This window comes from Maniola hyperantus, chromosome Z (genome assembly GCF_902806685.2).
Source record: "Maniola hyperantus chromosome Z, iAphHyp1.2, whole genome shotgun sequence".
NCBI classification, from domain to species: Eukaryota; Metazoa; Arthropoda; class Insecta; order Lepidoptera; family Nymphalidae; genus Maniola; species Maniola hyperantus.
Window position 1 is genome coordinate 11,779,757 of NC_048564.1, and position 19,984 is coordinate 11,799,740.

At 35.9% G+C, this 19,984-nt stretch overlaps 2 protein-coding genes across 10 annotated transcripts in view; both read right to left on the reverse strand.

The window, feature by feature from the left end:
* Positions 1–736: 736 nt before the first annotated feature.
* LOC117995670 (sodium-coupled monocarboxylate transporter 1-like) lies at positions 737–14,466 on the reverse strand. The gene is made up of 13 exons (XM_034983658.2): positions 14,220–14,466; positions 12,591–12,750; positions 10,858–10,975; positions 10,225–10,292; positions 9,407–9,561; positions 8,710–8,850; positions 7,527–7,745; positions 6,749–6,876; positions 6,003–6,145; positions 4,688–4,869; positions 2,544–2,664; positions 1,349–1,492; positions 737–888 (listed from the first exon to the last, which is right to left on the reverse strand). Exons 1-13 carry the CDS (start codon positions 14,405–14,407, stop codon positions 829–831), a joined length of 1,827 nt encoding a protein of 608 aa, XP_034839549.1. The 5' UTR covers positions 14,408–14,466; the 3' UTR covers positions 737–828.
* Positions 14,467–15,043: 577 nt separating this feature from the next.
* Positions 15,044–19,984, reverse strand: part of Hk (potassium voltage-gated channel subfamily A regulatory beta subunit hyperkinetic) — a 38,894-nt gene continuing 33,953 nt past the window's right edge. For all 9 annotated transcript variants that reach the window (XM_034983653.2, XM_034983652.2, XM_034983651.2 and 6 more), the window contains one exon: positions 15,044–19,531. The gene's annotated coding sequence lies outside the window, so the exon portion shown is untranslated. The remainder of the gene's footprint in view (positions 19,532–19,984) is intronic.

Here is a 19,984-nt window from a genome sequence, read left to right on the forward strand (position 1 = left end):
CTACTTGCATAAGAATTATAAAAATATGTGATGTACTAAAGGAGGCCTACAAATTCATCCGCAAATTTCGGTTTTTTTAATTTTTTAATCCTGTGGGATTTTCCGGAACAAAAGGTCTTTTCCCGGGCTGCAAGCTATCTCTGTCCCGGATTTCGTCAAAATCAGTTACACGGATGGGCCGTGAAAAGCTAGCAGGCAGACAGACGGATACATTGAATGAACAAATGAATAAGCTAACATCCATTTCCGTAATATCAACGTGCTTTTCCTACTTTCAATATGTGTGAAAGAATAATAGGCAATGTAACGAAATAGAATTATAAAGCGTTTTTGCTCAACGTTTCTGATACGAACCGCTAAGGTGTGGAATTCTCTCCGGCGTCCGTTTTCCTGCAAGTACTTGAATACCTTCAAAGTGGAAAGGCATTTTCTAGACAAGCGCGCTCTAACCTAGACATCGATATAAATAACAAGGTCAAGTGAACAAAATTTTTCACGGTTTAGAAACCAAATAAATCAGCTCCACCTCTTAGATACTAATGAACGACCCGTTTGAAATCCAGAAGTCACTGAGGTTGCATTCGTGCATAAGCACCAATGAGTCGGTGCCATTTTGTTTGTTCAATACCCCTGTGCATACGAAGTAATGTTAATGAACCTAGACTTCGTCATTGCTTTGTTTCACAGGCATGATTGTCGTCAAGCAAAAGCCTATCGCACAGTAAAAAAACAAAAAAAAAATGAAATTAGATTTTTATTAACATCATATTACATTTACATTAAATATGAACATAGAGAACAAAATACAAAACAATATTAGAATAATTACTAACTAAAATTACTGTTCCTTTGAGTTACATAGTCGGTATCGCGGCTGGCCTCATCCTTCTGTTAAAAAAAATGACGTAAGTTTATTAGGAGTAGCTGTGATAGCCTAGTGGTTAGGACGTCCGCCTTCTCATCGGAGGTCGGGGGTTCGATCCCAGGTACGCACCTCTAACTTTTCGGAGTTACGTGCGTTTTAATTAATTAAATATCCCTTCCTTTAACGGTGAAGGAAAACAACGTGAGGAAACCTGCATGCTTGAGAGTTCTCCATAATGTTTTCAAAGGTGTGTGAAGTCTACCAATCCGCAAATGGCTAGTGTGGTAGACTAGGGCCAAAACCATTCTCACTCTGAGAGAGGAGACCCGTGCTCTGTAGTGAGCCGGCGAACACTGAACAGCCAGGCTGATCTCTGCGCAAAAGCTGAGCCAACCGTTTAGTCACCAGATGAGGTTATTTTCCTTTTGAGGTACAGAACCCTAAAAAACAAGAAGTAGTAATAATATTACTATTATTGCTTACTAAAAATGCAGTATGAGCCCGTAAGCGCTCCACTTCCCTCGCATGCAGCTCTATGTCGTGCTGAGTGAGTCTTGGTCGACGGCAGTGCACGTCTTGTAATGGAAGCCAGCGATGAATCACTGGTGTTAGGAGGTCTCGATGTACCTGTGAGTACCAAAATGTGTACAAAACTAATAAGTACAAGTCCCGTAAATTGCTATTGCGCTGGAACCATGTCTCATTAACATCGAAATGACGTTATGTTTACGTCAGCTGAAATAAAAATATACCATCAGCTCGAAACTTCAGTCTATTGCTGACGTCACTAAAATGGCGGCAACGCGCAATTAGCAATTTGCGGGACTTTTATTTTTAATAATATAGTTAGCCCTTAACTTAACTGCAATCTTACGGTGGTAAGGCGAGAGGGGTGTGACAGTTTTTATTAAACCCATGCCCCTTTGGTTTCAACACGGCGTCGTACTGGAACGCTAAATTGCTTGGCAGCACGGCTTTGTCAGTAGGGTGGCAACTAGCCACGACCGAAGCCTCCCACCAATCCAGACCACAGAAGAAATTATAAAATTTCAAATTTCCTCCGCCGGGAATTGAAACCGGGACCTTCCACTAATAACACCACATCGCTCACCACGAGCAGTTTTTGAGCGATTTTTTTAACATAATCGGCACGTCATTTAGCTAGGCAACATATTATTATGTGCGATGTATCAACCTACATAAAAATATTATTCATATTCATACTAATATTATAAAAGCGAAAGTATGTCTGTCTGTCTGTCCGTCTGTCTGTCTGCTCTGCTAGCTTTTCACGGCCTATCTGTTTAACCAATTTTGACGAAATTGGGTACAGAGATAGCTTGCATCCCGGGAAAGGACATAAGCTAATTTTCATCCCGGAAAATCAAAGAGTTCCCACGGGAATTTTAGAAATCGAAATTCACGCGGACGAAGTCGCGGGTATCACCTAGTCTACCATATATTCTGTATCACAATTGAATAACAAATAACAAGACAAAAGATCAAACAAAAATCAGAGTTGAAAAAAGATTCCTACTTATAATAATTGGCATGTAGAGGTTTTGCCTTTGAAACCAACTGTTACTAAGTTACCTATAATTAAATTACAAGGAAGGGATATCAAAAGTTAAAAAAGGGTAGATATTTCTAATTCCAGATCTACAACGTGGCCACTTACCATAGCAGGTTTGTTTGGTTGTGTGAAAAACGTCACAATCGATCCAGTTATAATACACACCATCATACCGATGAGCGTGTAATATAAGTAGCTCACTCTATACAAGAAGAATGTGCCAGATCTGTAGAAAAATCACAAGGTTACGTTTTTTATACCTACACACTCAGATTTCTATACTCTAATTTTTAATTCGGTGGAATTCTGACGTTGTCATTTTTATACATTGGGAGTTATTTGTATGAAAAACAGTGTGACCACAACCTGAAGTTCAATTTTACCCCAAATTACATTAAATAATAAATAAATAAATAAATAACCTTTTATTTGGGACCATAGCGCACAGTACAAATCACAACAACACCAGACAAACGTACATAAACAAAACAAATAAAAAACACAACAAAAAACAAAGCATGAAGACAAAAAAGAAAGATTACAAATACTTAACTAATAGGTACGGCTTTCCATGCATTTCAACCGAGAAAACCACCGTACTTACTTAGCTCTCTACACACGTACGATAGATAGTGTACGTCGTACACTATCTATCGTACGTGTGTAGAGGCGGCGATTTTCCCAGCCGAATTGCATGGAATTACAGTAAAATTAATCTAAAATAGAATAAAATAAATGTTTGACATAAACTCGAATGCGTGTCTGTGGCGCAAAACTGTCCCAAAAAAAGGGAATTGCCTCAGCGTAATGCTTTAGTAGTGTATGTGGGTACGGGTGTGGGGTGGGTGCGCTGTTTTTCAGGCAACCCCTGGAAAATTCCGCTCGACGTCCCGGACCGGTCCGGGTTTCATAATTTATCTGTGCGATTGCCCCCTAGACGTAAAATTAACATACTAATATCTGTGGATAAGCGAAAATTGTCTGAGACTGAATATTTTTCCCGGTCGGTGGTCTGGCGTAGTAACCAATACCTACTTTGAAACTAACTGATTTTTGTTCAAAAAAACAAGGGTTATGACGAGTCTTCACACGGTGTGCGAGGGTTAGATTCCTGGGAAGTCCCTAGAAAACTCCCTGTGCTAATTAATTAGGCCGCTTTCCAAGATACTGGAATGGTGGATGATCGATACCTCAAGAACTCAAGCAAGTGCTTCCAAAGTCTTTTGCTTTTCTAACAGTATATTTTTGAGCTTAGACTTAAAAGCAAAAACTGACTTAAGGTGCTGTACTGGCGGTGGGATAATGTTCCAGATCCTGGAGAAAGCCAGCCTGAAACTCCCTCGGAATGCGGCGGTTCTATGCCTTGGCACTGCTATTTGACACGCTGAACCTCTTGGCGTAAACCTGCTGTGCTGTCTTGCCCATTTAATCTGTGTGAAAAGATATTCTGGTTTTCCAGTGGAGATAACCCCAAACAACATAGTAGCCAAGTGCAGATTCCTTCTAGCAATATAAAAATCCCTATCAATATAAAAAGCCCTAAGACATAATTTCGCACTAAAATAGGGTGCAATCTTTAACAGTGGAAAGTGGAAACTGGCAGCAATGGGATCGGTTGATTTGAGGATGTAATCTTGACTTATAATATGTTGAACATTAATTTTAAGTTTATTTTTAGTTCCTTAGTTGATTTGTTCTCAAGTGATGATCTTACATACATGCAGCAATTGATTTATGTACTTAAATTTACCTATGTACAATATTTAAAGTTTTCTTCATTGTGGGAATTGTTTTATCTCTGGTAACATTTAGAAACGTCAGAATTCCACGGAATTAAAAATCAGACTATAGGCCTTAAGCTTGTGGCTACTAATACAAGTACAGTAGCCGGCAAATAATATGTTGTGTATCGACCTTAAAATAACGGCTGAACGGATTTGGATGAAATTTGGAATGGAGATAGATTATACCCTGGATTAACACATAGGCTACTTTTTTCCTTTTACTTTTCTCTTTGATTTTACCAAATCCACGCGGACGAAGTCGCGGGCATCAGCTGGTAATATTATAATACTGTATTTGACAACTAGTCAAATCAGTAACTTTTATCAAACGTAGGTTAGGTTAATCGATAACTTGAAATGGCTACTAACAAAGGACGTGGATTTTACGTATTTTGGAAGACCATCTATTTAATAATCACTGAGAAATAATTTATTTTTGATGTAGTCAAATACCCAATTATTGACCTGTCAAACTCTACAGTGACGTCAGATGTCGGTGTAGTAGGTAGAGTGTAGTTGTCTGCACATCCTGCAATGCTGACTGGCTTTGGTACCACCACAATTTCCCCTCGCAACATGGCTGCCTGAGTGCCCAAAGAGATCCAACCCACGAGGAGTGTGGAGGTTACTCCACCAACTAGCGCTCCCTATAGAGAAACAATAAAAAGAACCTTGTTAAAATTATAACTGCAAATTGAGTTTTATGCATGTTAACTGCCGATCAAGATGCTCAAAGCTAAAGACAGGGTAAAGTGGGATTCTCTGGAGGAGGCCTTGACCTGAAAAGGGTTCTTCATAAAAATAAGCATCGTACTAAATTTAAAACTATCATTTTACGTTAACGTCTAGTTAGGATTAATTAAATAAAACTTAAAATAAGTTTTATTTAATTAATCCCATAATATTATTGCAAAGAGAAGAAATAAAAGGCTTTTTTATTTTTCATTATCATCATCATCATCAACCAATAGACGTCTACTGCTGGACTCTTGTAGGGACTTCCACACGCCACGGTCTTGCGCCGCCTGGATCCAGCGGCTCCCTGCGACTCGTCTGATGTCGTCCGTCCACCTAGTGGGGGGGGGGGGTCTTCAAACGCTACGTCTTCCGGTGCGACGTCACCATTCCAGCACCTTGGGACCCCCATTTTTATTTTTATTTATTTATTTAACTGCCGATCGAATGAGCAGTCTACGTGCAGTCGACGTGTAATTCACATTGTATGCCAGTACCATACAAATTGTAGATATGCTAATAATTTCACGCAGGAGTCTGTCTGTTGAAAGCTAAGAGTGAAAAATGGCGGTAAATTTAAAAAACTTATAGCGGCTATCCTTGTTTACATATTTCTATTTATTTTTATTTATTCTTTTTCTTCATATTTTGATTATAATAATTACGTATGGTGATTGCTTACCACAATTCTATGCATTAATCTTTTTTTCTGCTATGCAGGTTCATAAAGCAGAAAGAGGATTTAAAATCTAGATTAAATCAATAATAACATCACAGCATTATTTATAAAAATGTGTTTTACTTAGAATAATTTTATTGATCACCATATAAATACGAAAGTGTGTTTGTTGGTTTGTCCTTCTATCACATCGCAACGGATCAACATTATTTTTTGCATGCGTATATTTAAACACCTGGAGTGACGTAGACTACTTTTTATCTCAGAAAATCAAAGAATTCCCACGGGATTTGTAAAAACTCAAATCCACGTTGATGTCGCAGGCATCAGCTTGTGATCATTATAATATTTAATTCATAAGCTCACCGTAGCGTTGATCCATGGCATAAAAAGTCCCATTGTAAAGAGTCCCAGAAGACTGCCTGCGGTGATGCCGGCTAAGCTCTTGCCCGCCTGGATCAGGGCTCCCATGTGCTCCACGAGAAATACAAGGCCAACACATAATGCACCTTGAGGGGATATGGGTTAAGATGTCAGCTTCCTACTCAGAAGGTTCGATCCCGGGCACGCGCCGAAACTTTTCGTTGTATGTGTTAAGTAATTAAATATCACTTATTTACTGGTGAAGAGAAACATCGAGAGACAATCTGCATGCCTGAATGTTCTCAAAGGGGTGTGAAGGCTGCTAATATGCACTTGGCCAGCATGGTGGACTATCGTCGGAACTCTTCTCATTCTAAGAGGAGAACCGTTCTCAATAGTGAGCCGGCGATGGGTTGACACTGGGGAAATGGAGCTGATGATTTGTTTATGTTCCAAGCGGGTAATAGTTATTTGTTATGCAAGGGTGCAAAATAATTATTTTGTCGCGAGAGTTTGTATTGAATTCCGAGCCAGCGAAGGATTCTAAGTTTGAACCACGAGCGAAGCGAGAGGTTCAAACTTTGGCATTTGAAACGGTGACCTTTCGGTTTTCAGTCCGCTCCTTTAGAGGCTCTATCTATCTCTGTAACCTGGTTCACAAATATAATACTAATAGTTACACGCCTACTAAATCTCACTACTAAAGTGTGGGTCTAAGTCTAGTCTTAGTGTTAAGTCATTTTGCGTACCAATAATAACAACAATGATTTTCATGATAAAGCTTGCGGTCTTCTCTGAAATAGGCTTGTTGTACGCTGGTCTAATCAGGTCTTCGAATATAACTCCACACATTGAATTCAAACCAGTAGACATTGAGCTAAAACAAAATTAATTTCATTAAAATCAAAAAAATTACTACATCTCCCAACGCTGCGTTTTCCGTTTGTTCCAGCCATAGCAAATACCTACGGTATTTGACAACTAGTCAAATCAGTAACTTTTTATCAAACGTCAAAATGCACGCTTAGTTTGCGAGATTCTATGACATACTGTGATGTGACGTCACATCATAATGACGTACTTTTTTGTTTAATCGATAATTCAAAATGGTTGTTTTACTTAAAACTACCAAAGTATGTTTTGCGTATTTTGGGACACCCTCAATTAAATAATTACTGAGAGGAAAATACCCGATTCAGCACCTCTGAAGTCTATCAGTTTTTGAGCGATATTACCATTGCTCAAAAAAAAAAAATTTAGCTGTAGTCACTTCAGCTTCGTGGTTTTTTTCATTTTCATTCGACTTTAAAATTATCACCACTATAATATCATCATCTTACAAATGCAAACCGACTATCAAAAAGCGTATTTTTTATCTACTTTGAATAAACGTTTTGACTTTGACTTTGACTTTGACCTCTTGCAGCGTTTACCATGTAGTGCGCCAGGGAGGCCCCCAAAAACTCGATCTTATAGTAAGAAGTTAAAAAGTTGGTTGGTACGTAGTTTTCCTCACCAATACTGTACCTCAAAGCAGCGCTAAAGACTCCACTCATGAAAATGCCGGGCAACGCAGGGATGGACCCAGTGATGGTCATCACGAAGTATGGCAAGAGCTGGTCACTTTTCTTGATCGCTCTAGTGGTGAGCGGGTCACAGGTCGCAAAAGTCGCATATATCACCAAACCGGTGTAACAACACAGTGATACGATGATGAAAATTCCGGCAGCCATTATGAAAATTGTTCTGCAAAATGAATTCAATACAATTTTATTCATTTAATTTATTTTTTCAAAATCCCGTGGGAACTCTTGGATTTTCCGGGATAAAAAGTAGATTATGTGTTAATCCAGGGTATAGCCTATCTCCATTCCAAATTTCATTCAGCCGTTTTTGCGTGATTGAATAACAAACATCCAAACATAAAAACATCTAAACATCCACACTTTCACATTTATATAATATTATATTAGGATTAGGATAGACTAGCGCTTGGCTGCAATTAGACCTGCCAGCAAGTGATGATGCAGTCTAAGATATAGCGCGCTTACCTAGAAGATGCCTATTCACTCTTGACTTCTTACTTATTAAAAGTGGAGGGGAAAAACGATGCTGGAAGGACGTTCGATATCCTAGCGTTTCAAATTAGAAACGAGGAGTCAAATCGCTTCCTACGTGTCCGTGGAATTTTGACTACGGTGCAGGCCTTGACGATGCCTTGTGGTGCGATAGTAAAAAAGTGTAGGAGGTCAAAAAGTTCTTAGGTTTTGCGCTTCAGTGAAATCAGTTCAAATCAGTCAGTTTGCCTTGTTATATTATTTCCATATCTATACTAATATTATAAATGCAAAAGTGTGTCTACCTATCTGTCTATTGCTGGTTTTTTAATTACCCATCTGTTGAACCAATTTTGGCGAAATTAGGTACAGAGATAGCTTGCATTATAACCAAATGTTTTAAGTATCTTAAATACAATAAGTACCTACTTCATTACATGCAGGGGCAGAAAGTAATGTACATCGAACTTTAGAAGGAGACAGCAGATTTGAAGAGTATTGTCTCTATCATTGAGACCGACAAAACGTTATATAGGTATGAGTGACAGAGACAACGCTCTATAAAGCCGAAATCGAAAATAAACCGAAAATATTCTAATGGCTGATGTACAATTCCTTTCTGTCGCGTACTGTAATAAAAAAAAGAAACTTACATTCTAGCTCGTTTGAGGGAAGACAGGGCAAGGCATCGCTGGATCATAGCTTGGTTTACAGAGCAGGACGCAAGCCAGCTAAAGTAGTTCCCAAATACGGTCGTCCAAAATGTATGACGAATTGTCGGATCCAAATCCATGCTGAGGATAATAATATAGTTCTAAGTTTTTTCTGTTTCAGTACCATTAAAATTGTCTTTATTTTGCTGTACCATAAACTTTTTAACGAAAATGCAAAATAGCTCGTAAGTTCTTGAGTGTGTTTATGTTATTACAAGCTTATTCTCGCAACTTCGTCCGCGTGGACGACACAAATTTCAAACCCCTATTTCCCCCCTTAAGGGTTGAATTTTCAAAAATCGTTTGCGGATGCTAACATCATAATAGCTATCTGCATGCCAAAATTCAGCCCGTTCCGTCCTGTAGTTTGAGCTGTGCGTTGATAGATCAGTCAGTCAGTCAGTCACATTTTCCTTTTATATATTTTAAAATGTGTGTTTTTTTTTAATGAAATTGTTCAAAAAGTCAAAATTCGCTTTAGTAATTTATAATTTGGTCTTATTTTTAAAATGAAAATAATACAATAAATTAACTCAAAACTTATATCTTGATCATATAAGATAATCGCCATTGTTATGATTAGCAATATGGTATTCTTGCGGCAACTGTAACTTTTAGTTAATTATAATAAACTTACATAAAAAAATCTAGCCGGTCGCCTTCTTTGTTGATTCTTAACACCTCGCCGACTCCTCCAAGGCGGCAAGTACCATAGACTAGTACAAATATTACTCCAAAATACATGAGTATAGTTTGTAAGGCATCTGTCCATACAACAGCTTTCAAGCCACCCTGAAAATTTTTACCCAACATAATAATATTAGGCCGTTCATATATTGTTGCAAAAGTTCGTACGGTATCTTTTTTGAGCGCGAACTTCACAACTAACTGCTGCGCAGTTTGGCGAGACAATGTATTTGTTGGTTTATAATTCATCTGATCACCGGCTCACTACAGGGTACGGGTCTTCTCTCAGAGTGAGAAGGGTTTTGGCCATAGTCTACCACGCTGGCCATGTGCAGATTGGTAGACTTCACTCACCTTTGAGAACATAATGGAGAACTCACAGGCATGCAGGTTTCCACACGACTTTTTTCTTCGCCGTTAAAGCAAGTGATATTTAATTAATTAAAACGCACTTAACTCCGAAAAGTTAGAGGTGCGTGCCCGGGATCGAACCCCCGATCTCCCATTAGAAGGCGGGCGTCCTAACTAATAGGCTATAACAGCTTCCCTTAATTAAATTAAAAAAATGCATAATATGTCTGTGCATAATTAAATTAAAAAAAAAACAAAATAAGTATCAAATGTAGTCAGTAAGCTATGTACTACCGAGATTCAAGACTGCTCGAATCGGAAAATATAACTGTCATTTTGTATGGCACATCTTTTCTAGCGTACTTGTATATTACAATTTTAAATCAAATCAAATCAAATCATGCGCAAAATACTTACAAGTGTAGTGTAAAAAATACAGACGATGCACACGATTGGTGTTATCATGTGAAGATTGACCCCAGTAACTGAAAAATGAACGCTACCTTTGTACTGTGAAATAAGTGTTAAATGACTTGATTTTATGTAGCATAAATCTTTTGTTATTATTTTATATGTCTGTATTTTGATTTTTTATTGTATACTTAATGTTTTTTTGTAATAATTCTTTGAGAGATGCAAACGAAAACTACTTCCTGGAAAAATTAGAAGCGAAACTCACATTACACTCAAATTCGACTGAGTAGTATCTGAGACTTGGTTTGACCCGATTTGTTCAATACAATGTGTTTTTTTTAATGGGACAGTATGGGGAAATCCAAAACCATATGAGATACAGGGAAACTGTTTTAGGAACCTTTTGCTCCTTTTTTGTAAAAACGATTTTGGCATAGTCAATTTTTGGGTCAACAAACGTGTGAACTCTTCGATTTTCCGGGAAAAAGTAAATAATTTGTGTCTACGGGATGCTCCGGGACATTTGTTCCAAACTTCGTCTAAATTGGTTACGAGCCGTGAAAAGGCAACAGACAGACGAACAGATTTTCGCATTCGTAAGATTATATTAGTGTCAATTTAGGGAAAAATGTTCACCTTGGCTGAAAGCTAAAGCTGGAACGTAGATTACGATTGGTATGTATAGTAACATTTTGATGATAAATATTACAGAACCTAATAGACGAACGTTCTGGTTGAACCTCAACCGCAAATACTGAAAATAAAATTGGAGAGCATTACTAAAAGTAGACTATTATAAAAAACTAGCAGATGCCAGAATCATATCAGCCAATATATGTTCATTGCTGGACATAGGTCTCTTTTAGGGACTTCCACACGCCACGAACATGACCATAACAACGATTACGCACTGCACTTCCGTTATCCGAGTTCTATCCGTCATCCGTGATAATACCAGTGACTATCTACGACATAATATGTCATATGCTTATGCTACCATACAAAACAAAAAGGAACATATTTTCACGGACTCGGATCGGATGAGTGCGTAACCGCCTTAATACATATAATTTTTGACAAATAACAACGTTGCTAAGTAACTTATCAACAGATTAGGGATAGATTGATGATTAATTTCGGTCGGAAGTCCAACAGTAAAGCCAGAGTTGCTAAATTAAAACGTGACATTCTTTTATACTTGACTGTACGTTCAACAACAATCTCGCCTACAGGCCAGCGAAGAGAGTTTATTTATAGAACTATCGTAATTTTGAGTCTGAAAAATGATATGAAATGATTCATATCTAAGGTCATTTCTACGCTAACTTACTAGAATCAAGGATGCTACTTTAGTTCAAAGGATATTACATCTTGTGATGATGAATGAATGGTGTAATATTTCTATCTTAGATTAGATTTTCCTATCTGGATCTGCCCATTATAGCTGTTATGATTATATCCAACAGTTGGTTGGTGATCTTTTGGTATTACTGAGAGCCCCTTTAAAGTTTTAAGGTCTTTTATATATCTACTATATATGTATTAGGTAAGTTGTATAAATTATTTCTAGAAGTATTATTATTATGTACTAGCTGATTCCCACGACACACACGTGGATTTTGATTTTTAAAAATACCGTGGGAACTCTTTAATTTACCGGAATAAAAAGTACCTTATGTCACTCTCCAGGTCTTCATCTACACCCATGCAAAAAGTACCTTATGTCACTCTCCAGGTCTTCATCTACACCCATGCAAAAAGTACCTTATGTCACTCTCCAGGTCTTCATCTACACCCATGCAAAAAATCACGTCGATCCGTTGCTCCGTTGCGACGTGATTAAAGGGCAAACTAACAAACTAACAAATCAATAAACCAACAAACCAACGAACAATCACACTATCGCATTTATAACTTCATAACTTTAATTAATAATTATGTTAACAGTTGAATGAAAATCAAAGTGGCTTTATATTTATGATTTAATAGTACCTATATCAGTAATAAACTAAACCATCTCTACATAGTATAAAATAAAGTCGCTTCCCGCGTCTGTATGTATGTACGTTTGTATGAACGCGTAGATCTTTTAAACTACGCAATAGATTTTAATGCGGTTTTCACCAACAGATAAAGTGATTCAAGAGGAAGGTTTATAGCTATAGTTTATTACTCAAAAAATTCCCTAGAGAAATTGAAATAATGTGAATAAGGTCGGAAAAAAATCCTCTCATTTGAGAGTTTCCGAGGCAATGACACCTCAATGACACCACATTAGTATGTACGTTGCACCCATGCGAAGCCGGGGCGGGTCGCTAGTAATTATAATAATAATTAAAAAACTAATTATTTATTTTATCACAGCTTACCTCATAAGTAGAAGTGATCTGTAGATTGTAGAAAACAGGCAGATAAACTATCGATATTGTCAAAGAAACGATCCACTCGGATAGTACAATGGTCCAAAGTTGCGTCCCGTACGTGTACATTTCAGCCGGCAGACCAAGTAACGAAATTCCTGAGACATAGCTGGAAAAAAACCGGCCAAGTGCGAGTCAGACTCGTACACGAAGGGTTATTTGCAAGTCAATGCCGGACAGCGCCATCTTGATGTGATTTTTTAATTCATTTATTTGTGAACACATTTTAAGTTTTTTGCCACAGTGAACAGGATTTTTTCTTTACTTGTGCTATAAGATCTATCTACCTGCCAAATTTCAAGATTCTCGGTCAACGGGAGGTAAGGTACCTACCCTATAGATTTTTTTGATAGACACGACAGACGTTTACAACATGGGGTTATTCAAGGGGCGGACCAACAAATTCCCAAAAGGCCGGCAACGCATCGGCGATTCCTCTGGTGCTGCAAATGTTCATGGGCGGCGGTAATCACTTAACATCAGGTGACCCGCCTACTCGTTTGCTCGCTATCTCTATTTAAAAAAAAGATGGACAACAAAGTGAGCCTATAAGGAATCCTTCTTTCCTTTTAAGGTACGGAACCCTATATAAGTCTCTTTTATTTATACAATTAGAGATATTGCTTTCAACTATCCGAGTTTATCAAAAGCACTTAAATGAAAATGTTCACAGAATCCGTTTCGGTCCCCCTTAAAGCAATTTTGTACTGGACTCCGCGACTTCTCGTTGGATGAGCTAAGAGAATCTTTCGACTTGTATGAATTACTTACTCATGCTCATTTATTTGCGATGCAGACGAATAGTCATAAGGGTATAAGTGGAAACGTTTCTTTGATTTTGAGGAAGCAGTCCTATCGAAGCGTTAAGAAATGATAAAAATAAAAACTTTTTGCAAAATTGAGTAGAATCATATTTGTTAGCCAAGTCCCAATTTCACCAACATTGTAATTTGGCAGATGACATACCTACGTCATATGCGATTTTCAAAAAGGAGATAATATACAAAGAATCAAACTGATTTATGATCAATTTGATTGGTTAAATTAGACCTAAATTTCTGAATTATTAACAATAAAAGACAATCTTTAAAGCTACAGTTCACTCATAGCGGCGTTGTTGTCTTATCATGTTGAGAATAGAATACTTCCTGTATTGCAATACAACGGTAAAAACAATATTATATTACCTACGTGTAAAAGGAAAAGCATCTTTACGTAAGATGCTTAGGTATTTTGTTCCATAAATATTTAATTAATTTATAGCAAAAACAAAGCAAACGGAAGTAAAATACGAAATATTAAAATTTAGAACAGGTAAATGAATAAAACAAATTATAATATATTAAACAAAAAACCAACATAAATTAAACAATGGCTAAACATTCGCATTGTGGATTAACGGCTTAAATTAATAATCAATCCTAACTGTAATCTGATAAGCTGCTAAGCCACACTGTTATATTGTGTCAAAAATCGTATGGTATTTTTGAAAAAAAAAACAGCGATGGATTACGGATATATTGAATATTAATTTCAGTCGTAAGAGTATATGGATACAGGATCATTTAAGTAAAATACCTGGCTATCAAAGACATTGAGATGGGGAACATGCCCATGGTTTTCCCTCCCATCAAATATTCGGCGGTTGTGTTCTGCTTCTTCGTGGCAAAGAATGCGAAGTAGACACCAATCAAAGCTGACATGAGCAACATTGCCCCGAATACTAAATAATCTAACCAGTCGAAGTATACTTGGACTTGGGACATGTTGAGGCGTGCGCGTTCGTCCACCACCACGCGACAATTTCATCTCGGACTATAGTACCTTGTAGCGAGAGGAATTGGTATCAGTAGTAGTGCTATATTTATCCTCCGAAGGATCTCGGACGGACCCATTAGAGGGATGAGGATCTCTAATTGACTATTTACCGGTCAGTCGCGCCTTGCACTCGTCACCGTACCTACATAATATTATATCCGTTAATCAAAAGCTTGTAGGCGAGTTCTACCTGGAGAAAGTGGGAATTTCTAGGATGGATTGTATATCAGAAATTAAAAATTGGTTTTTTATTCACTAAGTATTACATTAAAATCTTATTTCTTATAGTTTCCAAGTTGATATGAACTCTTTTGCCGCCTACAACACCATTTATACCAGTTTCGTACAAAGAATATTTCGTCTTTACTACGAAATCAATTACCTAGATGTTTGACGGTTATGTCTGATTACCAGTATTTCACCTGCGTGAAATAACTGATCAGTTCAGGTTAGGTAGGTACTTCGTTTTGTAAGAGCCTGCTTGAAAAAGTTTCAGGAAAATCGTTTTAACCTTTTCGAAGATTAGCTGAAATAAATAGACAGACATACAAGCAATCTATTTAAATTAAAAATGAAACAAGTAAGGGTGTATATCGTGCTTTAATTTAGTGTTAACATATCCTGGTTCAAATATTGATACATAAATCTTAGATACGCATAGTTATGCTATTTTTTGCAGAAGATTAAAATCTATCTAATGATATGATGTTTTAATGATAGCTAGTGATAATTAGACATTTTTTTACATCTTAAAGCGTGCAGAATTATCTAATAATATAATACAAAATAATATGTCATGTTATAATTATAACATCATAATATTACTCATTAAATAACGTAAACAGTATAGCTTTTTGGTTCCGAATAATAATAACAATAAATTAAAATATAAACTTATTTAATAGTCTAAAATACATATTTTGTAGATACATAATTATGCTCGTCAATCGAATCAGAATTCATACAAAATTACTGTGAATGATATCTTGACAGTATTCATTATTCAAATTCATTCATGAGAAACGGGTTTATTGGTGTACTTTGGTCTACTTATAATTTAAATTGCCTGAATTTCAGAATGGGGAGTAGATAAGTAAGTACCTAATCTGTATTTAAAAAAAAGTAAATTTCAATAAACTGATTTTTATAGAAGATTTTTTAGAAATACTTAGATTAAAATAACAAGATGAAACGTGCGATTGTTTGTGGTTGGCAATTTTTTTTGTAAATAGGGCACTTAAAACTACGTGCCTACACTGTACAAGGAATATTATGATTTGACAGAAAACTTTTACAAAAGCTTATTTTTAAAGAAACTTTGGTCGTAATTTTCTCAATGTTATGTATTATATGGATATATCATCATTCACCTTTTTAATAAATTTTTTGAGAAACCCCAAAGTAAGTAAATTTTATTTTTTCAAAATCACTAAAAAGGTTTTGTGCAATCAAGAAATAACTATCAAATTAACAAATACAATCTAAAATTTATAACATTTACAGCCGCACTCAGAGTTGCTAATCGTTACTTAAGATTGAGTTAAAACGAGACAGATTTATGTGAGAGATATAGCTCTGTCTCGTTTTAACTAAACTCAAGTAACGATTAAGCGACTCTGAGTACGGCTGTTAATGTATCGTATTTTATTTTAATCTCTATTCTAGCACACTGTAGATACCTACTAGAAAATTACCTATCTAGTAGTAAGTATCCCACGTTGAAATGTTGATGGGAATTTAGTTTGCAGATATTTTGGAGAAATGTTAACAAAACCGTAATCTCAACATCAACGTAGTAAGTATATTTTAAGCCTAAACTATTTAGATTGAACTCGCCGAATCAGAAAAATTATATCAAATAGAACTTATCACTAAAACATACATAAGTTACTTATTCTTCTTCTCCAGGTCTCTACCTAGCAAAAGTTAGCGGTCAGTTGTTTATATTAATAAATTAGTCTTATCCCTCACGAAACTAAACAGTTGAGCGGCACTCGCAATTCCTGTCCACTCCCCGATGTTGCGCAATCAAAAATGTCTCTTGCGGTCACTGAAATGGACTTATACAAGTACGCTGGAAGACGTATGCCACATATTATTAAAATAACAGTTATTTTCGATTTGCCGATTCAAAGGGCCCCACCGAGCGTACCGGGAATTAAAATTGTCACTGTGTCAAATCTTCTTCGAAAATCTAGTTGCTTTAAAAACAGGTCGGCAATAGCAGGTCCAGCTTGTATTAATGTAGGTCAGTTATTGCACCTCCTCCCAGCTACTTAGGCCATCATCATGAGTTGCAAGAGCCCGTATCTATTGTGTCTAAACATATACCCATGATAGCAACTTTTCTCTTTTTTCACGGTGTTTCAAAGATCACCATTCTTATCTTCTTATTTGCCGCAAAACTTCTGCTTCTGTCTCGCGTAATAATATATAATTTAGGCGTTATTGTATGCATAATTGAACCTTTCTTAAATGTGGCATAATTTGACAATTTGTACATGTACCTATCTACAATTTGTTTTACCCTCACTGGATATTTTAATTGTTAATATTTTAAAGATATTTCATATAGTATAAAATAGGTTCACACATTTTTACAGCAAATGCCAGCACTCCTAAATTATATTATACCTAGACTAATAAATAAAAGGTATTTAAAGCTAGAGGTATTAACTTTTTGAGTGTGCTCTTAATATATACCTACGTATCTTTTTATCCAATTTTTTGTTGGCCTTCACAAAATGAAACAATTATTACTAAGTTAAAATAATGACTTACAACAAATAACATTATATAAAATTTAAGCGGAAGAAACAAAAATAGGAACTGCAGCGTTAAATGAAAATGAATAATTATGTTTATGGAAGTGTATAACATAAAATAGATTCCAATAAAAATAAATGAATAAACATACATATAAACTATACTATATTTATGATTCTTATATAATCTAAATAAGAAATAGGTATGTGGTTAGAAACCTAACTCGTGTGAACGAGTAAATTTAAGCCAGATAATATTACTAATGCAAGCAGTGGGAAGCGGTATCTTTGAATTTTACAATTTCCCTTATAAATCTAGCTTCCTTAATTAGTATTCAAAGGAATCAATTAAAGCAGACCTTTATTAAAAATGTGTACCTCTTTTTGTGTTTTTTGCTGATTTGCTGTATGCCGCATCCACGCTCAATATATTTTCTACCTATTTGTAATGTACTCTGGCTTAAAAAAAACTTGTAATATTTGAAATTCTTACGGATTATTTATACGGCCTAATCTATTATAATAATAAGTAATTTTGTCATGTCATACTATTCAAACGGGTGTGAAGGTTTTGTCTGTGTGCCTCAAAAGTTATTATCATCGATCTTTACACATAACGCGAAATGCAACCCAACACACTCTCAAATCAAAGTAGGAAATCAAGATAAGCTGATTGGTATCATCGATTGCCGACATTACCAGTTAATTTTCTAACAATAAATTTTAATACATATGTATATAAGAGGCTAGGGTTGTTACTTAGAAAGCATGAAGAGTCTGATTCTACGTGCAACTAAAATTATAGATCAGAATTAGGGTTTCACTAAAACCCATCTCTTAAATATCACACGCTCAAGAGTGAATAAATCATAAAGAGGTTGGCTAGGGCCGAAATATTCATAACTACAAACGAAGGTCATATACTTAATATAATATTATGAGCTATATCTTACCACTCAAAATTTTACAAAGCACCTATTATTACACCAATTATTAATTCTAAACATATAAAAATATATAGTCTACAAAATCTGTAAGTTTTCATAACATTTAATCTGCGAAATCGATATAACAAATCTATGCTCTGTAATTAAATAGGCAATACCATCAACGTGAACGCGGCATCTAGATTAATTTCTATATCATCTAAATAAGACACGCTAAAATGCACTGTAACGATAGTAACTACAGATATTACACAAACGATATATCTTTTTCACTTAGTCGATTTAGACTCCTATATACAAATTACTTTCCTATCTTTCTTTGTACCAATACTACGGTGTAGCAGCTATTAATAAGTCTCTATTACTAGTACTGTGCTGCTAACATAAACTAAATTATTTAATGTGAGAATATGTTAAATACTAAACAATAACAACTCATTTATTAGTTGCATCAAATCTGTTAATTATACACGTAAGAATGCATCAACGAAAAATATTTAACTAACTTAAAGCTATTGTGCCTGGCACTAAAGTTTTCGGACATTTTACACTACTTCTTAAGCATTACTGCTATATCATGAGATTAACACTCTCCTCCATTTTAATAATACTATATATAGTAAGTAATAATGTATAACACTTTTGCATAATAATCGCTTTACACATCACAGACACAGACTTTTCAATCGAGGGAAGTGGCTTGCGATTCAATAGCGTCCATTTCACTAGTACTTAGAAAGATATCGTCTGCAAAACGATAAGTTATCGATGTTCACATCTAAAGAAATATCATGATCGATATTATCCTTTCCCCACATGATGTTATGATCAACAAGATCCTTTCATCTACGTAGGTAACTATAGCTACGAAATAAGATTATTATACTTCGTCTTTTTATAATTGGTTACTAATCAAGGGTAATCTGGTTTGTAACTGACTATTTAAATGAAAAATAGTTTCATTTCATTCGTTCCGAAAAAACTATGTACAAATCTTATTTCATAGCTAGTTACAAAAAAATAGTTACCAATGTGGATGGAACCAACAAGATCCTAACTATCGAAATTCTCTAAAAAAGAATTTCATGTACTTATTCAAATCAAAAGAATCATTATCGTTACTTTAGGACATTTTGTGTGCCTTGGATTTACACATCTGAAGGAGAGGCGAGATCGAATCGTGATCGCCGCCGGTCCCGAGAGACGGAAAGCTGTCCTGAGGATGATCTCTGTAAAGAGGATGATCTCGGTCTAGAGTTATCGGATTTGGATTTCTTTACTTTACTGCCGCCAGATGCAGGTTGTTTTCCTTTTAATGATGATACAGATATAACTACATCAGTTGCTACGCCATCATGTTCTGTAAAGAACAGACATGCGTTAAAATAAAAATAAAATAAAAATCTTTATTATTCGAATAAACTTTTACAAGTACTTTCGAATAGTCGGATGCATCTAACACTGGTTCGGAATGCCTTTCCTACCGAGAAGAACCAGCAAGAAACTCAGCGGTTGCTCTTTTCAAATATTTGACTTATTACCTTATTACCTTTCTGTTCAAAAATATTTAATGAATAAAAGTTAAATTAATTAGGGTATCATAGTTCAGAATGTTGGGCGGTAAAAAGGACGGATGAAAGACGAGTACATGGGACTGAAAAGCGAATGTTGAGATAGATGTGTGGTGTAACAATGATGGATAAGATAAGAAATGAATATATAAGGGGAAGTCTGAAAGAAGCGCCAGTGGTAGAAAAGATTAGGGGGTGACAGGCTGGCATGGTATGGGCATATAATGCGGAGGGAAGAAAGC

Bases quoted from the DNA above. Each gene is read 5' to 3' on its own strand.
- LOC117995670 (XM_034983658.2), bottom strand. From the start codon at position 14,407: ATGTCCCAAGTCCAAGTATACTTCGACTGGTTAGATTATTTAGTATTC. The intron at 4,870-6,002 runs GTGAGCTTATGA...GTTTCTCTATAG, and splicing joins TGCCATGGATCAACGCTACG to GGAGCGCTAGTTGGTGGAGT. The intron at 1,493-2,543 runs GTAAGTGGCCAC...TGGTACTCACAG, and splicing joins AACCAAACAAACCTGCTATG to GTACATCGAGACCTCCTAAC.